Here is a 10,816-nt window from a genome sequence, read left to right as displayed (position 1 = left end):
CTCAAATATCACTGTGTGTGTCTCCTATATGATATATTTAACTGACATTTTTTATCGTAACAACCACCGATTTATACAGGAAAATCATGACAATTAACAAGGTTGCCCAAACTTTCGCATCCTACTGTATATGCTGTCTGACTTATGTGCTAATTAGTTATTCCATACCTCAAGTGATTTTTTATCTTTATCGTCATTTTTATGATGTTTTATCCATTTGTTTCTTAATTTCTGTACAATTTACGTATCTTGTATGATCTTTTAATTATTTCATTTTAAATATTATGATATATGAATTGGTTGAATTCAAATAAAGTCGAATGTTTAAGCAGTCCTCCAGGTATACGAGTGCCATATCTTCTACTACTATTTTAAATTAACCCTTTGGTGTTTTGGAGCTAACACATAGATATTGAGCACCACTCCATGCTACTGATTGGTAGAGCCACCCCATTTTTTGTGCCTTCAGTTCCATACTGTGCCCAAAGATTACACATTATAATACAATAAAATAATTTTCACTTGCACTTTAATCTTTTAATAATACATAGATTAGATATATAGAGAGATCATTTATAAAGGGTAATGTATTACAATAATAAACATAATACAATGAGCGTGTCACCGCCTGCTTATCAGTCCTTCCTGCCACATACTCCCCATTACAGACATTGATTACAGGAGACAATTGTTCTCGGGTCAGCTGGTAACCAGCCCCCGCTCCCCCCATACTTGAGGAATAAGGAAGAAGAAAGTCACTACTACTTTCCCAATACTTCTCCATGGCTTGTGTCCACTGAAGTGAATGCATCTGAGCTGCAATACCACCCACAACCTGTGGAAAGGTGAGGTGCTGTTTTGGAAGAAAGTAGTAATGTTTTTTTTTTTCTAAAGTCGGACGTGCCCTTTAATTCTATGACTGCAATTAACTCATTACAGTTGCTTAATTTTTCCTGAGGTTTAAAATGACATTGGAAACATTACACCTTTTACAGTTCATACATACTTTTTCCTCCATATCAAATTAGAGTCACTTTATATAATATATTAGGCAAGTGCTTAAATATACATTCCACAATATAATGTTATAACCTGCTATAGCGCTCTCATGGCAATATGCAGGGTGTGCCACAAATCTGCCAGCAGACGGCATATACTTTTGACTTAACTAATTACGATATGTTCTACTAATCAGAGGATGAATAATCGGATGAAATCTAAAATACAGTAATATTGCCACATACAGCAGACAACACTGATTTTACAAATAACATAGAATTGCTTATAAGAGTTTTCCCAGGCTTTAACACTGATGACCTATCCTGAGGATAGGTCGCCAGTATCTGATTGGGACCCCCGCGATCAGCTGTCTGAGAACAGTGATAGACGCAGCCGTCTCACAGCGTACATTGTATAGCGGCTGGGCTTGGTATCGCAGCTCAGCCCCATTCACTTGAATGGAGCTGAGCTGCGCCTAGGCCGCGTGACCGATGGACGTGTCGTCACCAGCCTAGGAAAAGCGCCACTGCCTTCTCAAACAGCTGATCGACGGGGGGTCCCAGGACTCCCACCGATCAGATACTGACGACCTATCCAGAGGATAGTCGTCAGTATTAAAATCTCAGAAAAAAAAAAGATGATTTGTCAACTTTCCTGGAAGCATTTTTGAGGCATTTTTGTGTTTTTAGCCAAAAAAGTGTGTTTGAGCACATGGCGTTTTTTAGTATGGCTTATGTTATATGTATGAAAATACGTATCCCCCTATAATGTCGCTTCCTGTGTAAAGCAGCCAGGGAAGAATACACTGGTACAAAAAAGGCACACAAAAACACCATAAAAAAATGCCATGGCCAGAGCATGCTGCGATAAAAAAAAATACACTGCAAGTGTCAAAAAACTCCACTACTCCTTCATTTAATCTTTCCCATAGACTTCCCTAGAACAGCTGGAGATGGTATTTCTCGGCCTGCAAATAATGCAAAACACCTCAACATTGCCAGGAAAACCAGTGTGTGACACCAGCCTCACTGTGGCTATTTATACAATTGTATAGTTTGGCATGAAAGTGTTTACCGAGAGTTGGGCAATACATTAAAATGTAATACTGTTTATCATTATCAACTTGCTTTCGATGATGTCCTTCAACCATTTTTCTCTGAATCTTGTCTCTCCAGGTCTGTAAAAGTGATAGCAAAAGGTAAAAAAAAAAAAAAATGAGAAAAAGCAATAAACATAAAAGCAGACTGGCAGATACCATATATACGGAGGAAAGAATTGCTCCATACATACAGCACCCAACAGAGAATGATAGGACAACCACTGTGCACACAGCTCTGCCTGGATGCACCACATAACCCAACATACTGTCAGAGTACACCAGTCATTCTGAAGAGTTGTGTCATACAATAGACTGATATGTGGAAGTGGAGTAAAAAAGTATTCCAGCTCTTTAAACAAAAATGTAACATCAGGCAAAAACTCAGGTTTAGGCCTCCTGCACACGACAGTATTTTTTAACGTCCCGCAAAACGTGGTTCCGTTGTACGGTGATCCGTGCCCGTTTTTTCCTCCGTGGGTCTTCCGTGATTTTTGGAGGATCCATGGACATGAAAAATGCTAAAAAAAATCTAAGTCAAGTTTGCCATTGAAATGATAGGAAAAAACGGACACGGATCACGGACACGAGTCACGGACGCGGATGACAATCTTGTGTGCATCCGTGATTTTTCACGCACCCATTGTCTTGAATGGCTCCGTGAACCGTTGGCCGTGAAAAAAATAGATCAGGTCATATTTTTTTCACGGCCAGGAAACACGGATCACGGATGCGGCTGCCAAACGGTGCATTTTCCAATTTTTCCACGGACCCATTGAAAGTCAATGGGTCCGCGGAAAAAAACGGAAAACAGAACAACGGCCGCGGATGCACACAGCGGTCGTGTGCATGAGGCCTTAGGGTGCATTCACACGGCCATTTGTGTTTGGCGGTCTGCAAATTGCAGATTCTCAAAACATGGATATCGGCCGGCCCTATAATAGAAAAACCTATTCTTGTCTGCAATGTCCTGTCCACTACTGATCATCTCTGCAGGAAGATCATATGACACATGTCAATGCAAGTCCATGGAGAGGAGAGAGGGGAGGAGTGAGCAGACATTCAGAGACAGACACTGACAAAGAGAGACCGCACAGCTATATAGGAAGGTTATAGCTCAGCAGAAGTGCTTCATTCACAACCATACAGGTCAGTTCTTCTCCATAAAGGCTGCTTTTGAGTGACTTTGAGACAGTTAGGAAGGAGATTCTCCTCTACTTTCTGTGTACAGTGGATGGCAGCTAGTCTCCATCCATACTACAAATTAGATATTCAGCAAGCACAGAGGAAAACTGCTAAAAATCTCAGTTACAAGTGATATAATGGCCAAAGGTATTCCTCATATGCACACACTGTACTACTGATTAAAGGGGTTATCAGAGTTATGGGGGGGGGGGGACTTATAAAACTCATCAGGACATACATATACATTAGTTAAGCTTAAGAGAAAAACCCATACTTACACCTTTGCATGGTTCTGTTATTATTGCTTTGTTTACATGCTGCAGAAAAGCTGTGGGGGCATGTAACAACAATGACCAAGCTCTCCCTCATGAATATTTGGGGGGGTGAATAATCTGACCTTCCCCGCCCCCTGCTCTGCACATCCTAACTTTGCGTCCAGCGATAAAATAATGTTTTTGATTACTGTTTTTTTTTATATTGGTCTGTATTTAAAAAAAAATTAATAAAATATTTTGAAACAAATGTATTTTTAATAATGTTATAAGCCACCATAACATATAGATATAACTCGGGCAACCCCTTTAATGCAAAGTTTGTCGAAAGCTCAGTGATGTTTTATTGTTGCCCTGTTCTCCTAACATCTTACCTGCTTCCTCTAGTACATGACAACCAAGTGGTTGATGCAAAAAGTGCACAATAGAAATGCACCTCGGCTCTAGAAGAAACAAGCTGATTGATTGAGCGTGGCAGGGTATCAGAAATGTACTGCGGTTGGTCATTTTGATGGATGATCAAACCATGCTCCTAGCTTTATAACTAATGTGATTCATGAGCAGATTCCGCAACAAGGGACAATTCTTTGTTTTATACCTGTGAACAAGTCTGTTGGATTCGAAGACAAAGAAAACTTCAACTGGTAAAGTCTGAAAAACAAAGGAAACGTGAATAGTCAAAGACAAAATAAATTGCGAGCCATCTTAGAAAGTAGACAGCGCCTATTGTTCTGCTTCAGGAACTGGAGTGACGGTGGCCATACACCTTAGACTTAGGGCGCATTCACAAGACCGCATTGTATTTTGCGGCCCACAAATAGCGGATCAGCAAAACTACAGATGTTGCCCGTGTGTGTTCCGCAATTTGCGGAGCAGAACGGGGGCCCATTATAGAAATGCCTATACAATGCAGCGGCAACGGCCAGGGCCCCTTTTGTAATGGTGGCGGTATGTTGTATGAGTGTCACACCTATGGCTACTTTCACACCTGCAATAGGTGCGGATCCGTCTGGTATCTGCACAGACGGATCCGCACCTATAAATGCAAACTATGGTAGCCCTTCAGTACGGATCCGTCTGCATACACTTAGTAAAAAGAAGTCTAAGTGTAAGTCAAACGGATCCGTCCTGACTTTACATTGAAAGTCAATGGTGGACGGGTCCGTTTACAATTGCACCAATATTGTGTCAATGTAAACGGATCCGTCCCCATTGACTTACATTGTAAGTCAGGACGGATCCGTTTGTCTCCGCACCGCCAGGCGGACACCAAAACGCTGCAAGCAGCGTTTTGGTGTCCGCCTCTAGAGCGGAATGGAGGAGGAACGGAGCCAAACTGATGCATTCTGAACGGATCCTTATCCATTCAGATAGCATTGGGGCTGTACGGATCAGTTTGGGGCATTCAAACGGATCTCACAGGCGGACCCAGAAGCGGCAGTGTGAAAGTAGCCTATTCTTGTCCACGATTGCGGACAAGATTAGGACATGCTTTATATTTCTTGGGGGCTGCCGAACGGAACAACGGATGCGGACATTTGGTATTGAATTTTATAACTTGAAAGGCATTTTAAAACTGCAATCCGAAGTCACTGAGGTCTCATGAGACTTCAAACTTAGCGGTTTTCTCCTCTCCAAAACCCATACATTTGAATGCTGTACGGAGATGGGTCGCTATGATCCGAAGCTCGCTTTGCTCAACATAAGATACTTCCATCCTGTAATCCAGCAGCAGTGGTCGTGCTTGTACACTATAGGAAAAAAGCGGCAGCCTCGCTGGTGGCCGATATTGTGGGAGTGCAGATAGTATAGCGCTTTTTTCTATCGCGTGCAAGCAGGGCCACTGCTGGATTGCAGGGTGGTCGTAACCATGAATACAAGCAGTGTATAATGAGATGGGAAAATGAATCCAGCCAGCCAAGGAAGCAATATGGACAATCACATTACATTAGTAAGTGTCTTGTGTTATCTTCCTCTACATGATAAATGCCATTTGCTGAAGGGAGACAGCCCCTTTAAGGTTGGCGGGACTGCTTGACCCTATATTGTGTATTCTATATCAGGCCAAAAAACGTTGGTCGGTGTCGGGAAAAATGATGAATTTGAACATGTCTGATGCTTATGGGAGATAAGCGACCACGAAAACGATCTGGCATTAGCTTACCCCCCATTCCTGATTGAGAACAGGTGCATGCTTCCCTGAGCCGAGCATGCATGTGTGAGGAGGACAGGAGGACTAGCCATAGATCAGTATATGCAGCTTTTACTTCTATGATCACAAATGGTTTAGCAGCAGACTGATACTTACGGGAGGTTTAATTTTGGAGATCTTTACAGTAAAGTAGATGCAGGCCGTCGCCCTGGGAATTGGCTTCCTACAGGTTGGGATGCTCCATCTCATCCTATAATGGAACAGCTTACTGAACTCTGTCTCTTCTTCTCTCAGGAAATCTGTGCAGTACAACCAGCTCTCGTGGAATTCCCATGTCTGTCCACAACACATGACTTAAGTATTACTTTCAAGGCATACAGATTTCTTAAGGGTACTTTCACACTTGCGGCAGAGGATTCCGGGAGGCAGTTCCGTCGCCAGAACTGCCTGCCGGATCCGTCAAAACGCATGCAAACTGATGGCATTTGTCAGACGGATCAGGATTACTGTTTATGCAAAGTAAAGCTGTTATCAACGTTACTACAAGTCTGGACTCCATTTATTCTACTTCCTTCATCATCCCAGTTATTCATCCCTTTGTGCACCGCTTCGCCCGACCACGTCTGGGATCCAAGGATATCCAGGTAGGAGCACCGTGACACGTGCATACAACACCTTCAGGGACATTGTAGACCCACCTACATCACTCTGGCATTCCTACCCTGGGTATCAACACTACCATACTTAAAGGGGACTCCATGTCCTTGTTGCTTAACTGCAACTGGTGTCACGACTACTTGCTCTATAAGAGGGACATATTTTGTAGAAACCTCCTAAGGGGCAAGGGATACCCCAGACGCAGGGCTTTTGGGCACTGCACATACAGGATGGAAGCAAACCAGAATGATTTATTACATGGTAAAAACGGGTTGGGGAGTCCAAACTGAAACAAAAAGTATGAAAATGATGTACATGAGGTACAACTACATGAATTATTAAAAAACATAGTTTATCATGATTCCCACGGCCGGCGCTGCCTAAATTTCTTGTCCTCTGGCTCCCCCGCTGTTCTCTTGTGGTATTTGAAGGCTCCGCCGGTTTATGGATTTCTGGACTGGTATAGTGACTACGTTTTGGCTTTTGGCAATTTGGTAGTGTTTTGATCTCTTGGTTTAGACTTTTTGGCATGTTGCTTTTCTCATTCGCTTCCTTTACTGTACGACTGCTCTTTGATTGTTTGTCTGTTTGTTGTTCCCTATTTGCGCTTTGCCTGTGCATGTATTTCAGCATAAGGACTGCTGCCCAGTTGTGGGGTCACTGCCTAGGGTGACCGTGCAAGTAGGTAAGGATAGTGACTTTGGGAAGTTTTAGGGTTGCACTATTACCTGTTTGTGTGTAATAGTAGTCGCCTTAGGCCTCATGCACACGGCCATTCTGTTTTTGCGTTCCGCAAAACACGGACGGCGTCCGTGTGCATTCCGCAATTTGCGGAACGGCACGGACACCCTTAAATATAACTGCCTATTCTTGTCCGCAAAGCGCGGCCAAGAATAGGACAGGTTATATTTTTTTTGCGGGGCCACGGAACGGAGCAACAGATGTGGACAGTACATGGAGTGCTGTCCGCATCTTTTGCGTCCCCATTGAAGTGAATGGGTCCGTATCTGAGCTGCCAAAACTGCGGCTCGGATGCGGACCAAAACAACGGTCGTGTGCATGAGGCCTTATCCTGACATGGTTACCCTAGAAACCCCCTTTAATGGAGTTTTCCAAAAGATAGTTGTGATGGAGAAAGGGTCTGGTGTAGGAAATGAACTGTCCCAGACAGCCGGCCCCACCACGCCGACCCTCAGGGAAGAGCTCCCGGCCACGAGAGGCTGTGATGACACATTACATCTTATAGGAAAAACTCAGAACTGCCACGTTTAAGTGACTACTGCGGCAGTCGGGCAATCCGTGCAGTTTTGAAATGAGAGAATATTGGTGATTTGCTTTATTTTACGCTTTCACACTACTGGACATGAATTGCTGTTTTGGACGACCTCCAAAGGGGTTTTGTAAAGCACACCACATGTGTACCTGTCCCTGGTCCTCCTGTAGATCTCCTAACCTCACAAAATGTAGATCCCATCATTATATTTCCCATTCCTTTTGCATAAAAAAAAAATCTACTCCTAGCGTACAGAAACCTTGCTTATCCTTAACGTGTCTTCATACGGTACATCCTGCATTGTCTAATCTTACCAAGACATATTCTTCTATTTGCTTCTTGCCCAGCTCCACAGTGAAGTCCTGACACGAGAGCCATGGGATGTTCTTCACGTCATGTTCCTGCTCTAAAACAAGACATTTTGTGTACGTTATAAGGTGTTACTGCCCTGACATACCGAAGTCTTATGTGCAGGTGAAATGTGCATTTTCACGTTACCTTTAACCCTTTCCTCTCCTAGCCCCGTGTGTAGGCTTCTCAGGCTGTCCTGGGCATTTCTCATGGCAGTTTCTACCAGTTCACAGGCTTTTTCTTTAAGTGCCGCAATGTACATTTCCTCGGAATCCATGTTGCGCTGTTATAAGACAAGAAGTTTGGATTTTTATATGTCTACTGTAAAGGGTAACCACCCAAAATACAGAAATGTGTTCGTCATTCCTCGGTTTACCTGATTTCACCAGATAGTAGCTTATATATCTAATACGTATAAAACCCAAACTCATTTCTACAAGGGTATATAGGCAGAAGGGGTGTAGGTGCAAGAAGGGTCTCCATGGTGAAATCAAGAGGTGCCCCCCCCAACACTCACTTATGCCCTCAAGCCTATCTCTTTGAAATCAAGTAAGGCCGGGACGTCACAGTTCTAGGGGGTTCACTTTGGGTGGAGGGACATGTTGTGAAGTTATCTTGAACACCTTCTACCTTCAGCTTCCACAATGAAATTGAGATTTTATTTTTATTTATTTTTTTGTTCCTACCGTTAGAAAGCCAATTTTATTTGACCTTTTCCTCACTTGATTCTCGTGTGATAGTTTGTTATTTTATTAGTTATGAATTAACTTCTCCCCTCAATCTGCCCCTTCTCTTGGTTCCGAGGGAATCTGTTACCCCATACCTTGCAATAAAATGTGCACTTGGGAGCAGAATTTAATGGTCTTAGTCATATCTTGATACATGCCCTCAATTTCCCCCCAAAAAATAAGCCTTTTAATTTTATGGAAATGAGCCCCTAGGTGCAACTAGGGTGTTGCCATTGCACCGAGGCTCATCTTTTCTGGCCACTCCCCCACCGCTTTGACTGACAGGGCCAGGCAGTGCAAACGTACTCACCCCTGGGCCTGAAGTCTCTCAGCAGCGCGTTCAGCACATGCGCAGTACATGACTGGAGATTGATGAGCACATGTGCAGACAAATTCTATCTGCCCGGCAATCTCCAGCTATGTATGCTGAATGCGCTGCTTCGCGGCTACACTGCCTGCTCTGTCAGACAGACAAAGTGGTGAGGCACAGTCAGGAAAGAAAATGAGCAGAGCCTAAGTGCAACAGCAAAGCCCTCGTTGCACCTAGGGGCACATTTGTATAAAATGAAAAGGCTTATTTTTATGCACATTGGGGGCATGTACCGAGATGGGACCAAGACCATTAGATTCTGCTGAAAAGCATGCACATCTCTCATGTCAGCTGCGTTGGTGACAGATTCCCTTAACATGCAAATGCATATATATATATATATATAAACTGTAATATAATCTTACGCCCATATCACCCTTCTCACTAACATGTGCCATTTGCTTTACCCCAGACTGGTTGCTAGCCTTGCACCGTATAGACCTGGAGGTCCACAAAGCGATATTTCCTTTTGTGTCTGAAGGCAATGCCGTGATTTAGCCTTGGCTTCTGGGTGCAATGCACAAGCAGCAGAGATGAATTTGTCATCTTACTCTACGCAACTGCATCACGCACATTGTAACACTCATTGAGACAGAAATGATAAAGTCGCAGATGACACACTGGCACTGGCATGAAAAAGAGCTATCTCAGCTCTGCTACATTCTGTAGTGTGTCGCCTAGTTAAAATACAAGCAAAGAAATTATTCTTTTTATGAGATTCATGCAATACCGGAGCAGAACCTGCAATAAAATGAACACCTACCAGATTTTCCTCCTAGCTGGATGGGAGTCGTATGGAGTAGCAGTGCGCAGTGTTTGAACACAGATGTAGCTATGGAGATCTGTGCACCAATGACAGGCGGCTGCAGTCTCCAATCACCTGAGCGGTCAGCCAAGGGGACGGTCTGCTGCAGGCTGACATCATCCTGCATCCTCTTCACACATTGGGATACATGTAGCAGATCGCAGGATCGTCTCCTACTAACCACTGTAGCATTTGTGAGGACTTACCTTTTACAACATTGCATTACACCGATCAGATTGCTAAAATATAAGGAAAGCAACATAAAAAAATGTCTGGAATACACAGTTAAAAGCTGGCCATTCACGTATCAATACAAATATTATTATTATTATTTGTATTAATACGTGAATGGCCAGATATTATTATTATTATTATTATTATCTGGCCATTCACGTATCAATACAAATAATAATAATAAATAATAATAATAATAAATAATAATAATAATAATATCATTACAACAAGAAATATACAGTATTTGGACCATGATGCATTATCTATCACAGACCCCAAAACTATTACATGTCAATCATAGGACTGTAGTTGTCCTCTAATATTGCAGTGTTTCTAAGGTCCGGGTTTGGCTGCAACCTCTGCCCCTCCCCCATACATCGGAATCTGGTTACTTTTCAAATGGGTGGTCTTCTTTAGGCTTCCTTCACACTGTTGTTTTTTTAGTTTTTTGTAAAAATGCTATATATGTTTACCTTTTTTTAAGCTTGTTTACTTTAAGGCCTCCTGCACACGAACGTGTGCGCCTCGTGGTCGCGCTGCGGCAGGAAAAATGCGGGCCGCAATGCACGAACACTGTCCGTGGGGCAGCCGCAGCGGATCGCGGACCGATTCACTATAATGGGTCCGCGATCTGGCCGTTCCGCAAAAAGATAGGACATGTGCTATCTTTTTGCGGAAACGGAAGTACGGGACG

At 43.1% G+C, this 10,816-nt stretch overlaps 1 protein-coding gene across 1 annotated transcript; it reads right to left on the bottom strand.

The window, feature by feature from the left end:
- Window positions 1–623: 623 nt before the first annotated feature.
- Window positions 624–9,910, bottom strand: AKAP14 (A-kinase anchoring protein 14). The gene is made up of 6 exons (XM_044268716.1): window positions 9,847–9,910; window positions 8,133–8,268; window positions 7,949–8,040; window positions 5,861–6,040; window positions 4,151–4,203; window positions 624–2,176 (listed from the first exon to the last, which is right to left on the bottom strand). Exons 2-6 carry the CDS (start codon window positions 8,260–8,262, stop codon window positions 2,092–2,094), a joined length of 540 nt encoding a protein of 179 aa, XP_044124651.1. The 5' UTR covers window positions 8,263–8,268; window positions 9,847–9,910; the 3' UTR covers window positions 624–2,091.
- Window positions 9,911–10,816: the final 906 nt, after the last annotated feature.

The sequence above is a fragment of the Bufo gargarizans genome, chromosome 9 (assembly GCF_014858855.1).
Source record: "Bufo gargarizans isolate SCDJY-AF-19 chromosome 9, ASM1485885v1, whole genome shotgun sequence".
NCBI classification, from domain to species: Eukaryota; Metazoa; Chordata; class Amphibia; order Anura; family Bufonidae; genus Bufo; species Bufo gargarizans.
This window is presented reverse-complemented; position numbering and strand designations above follow the sequence as displayed.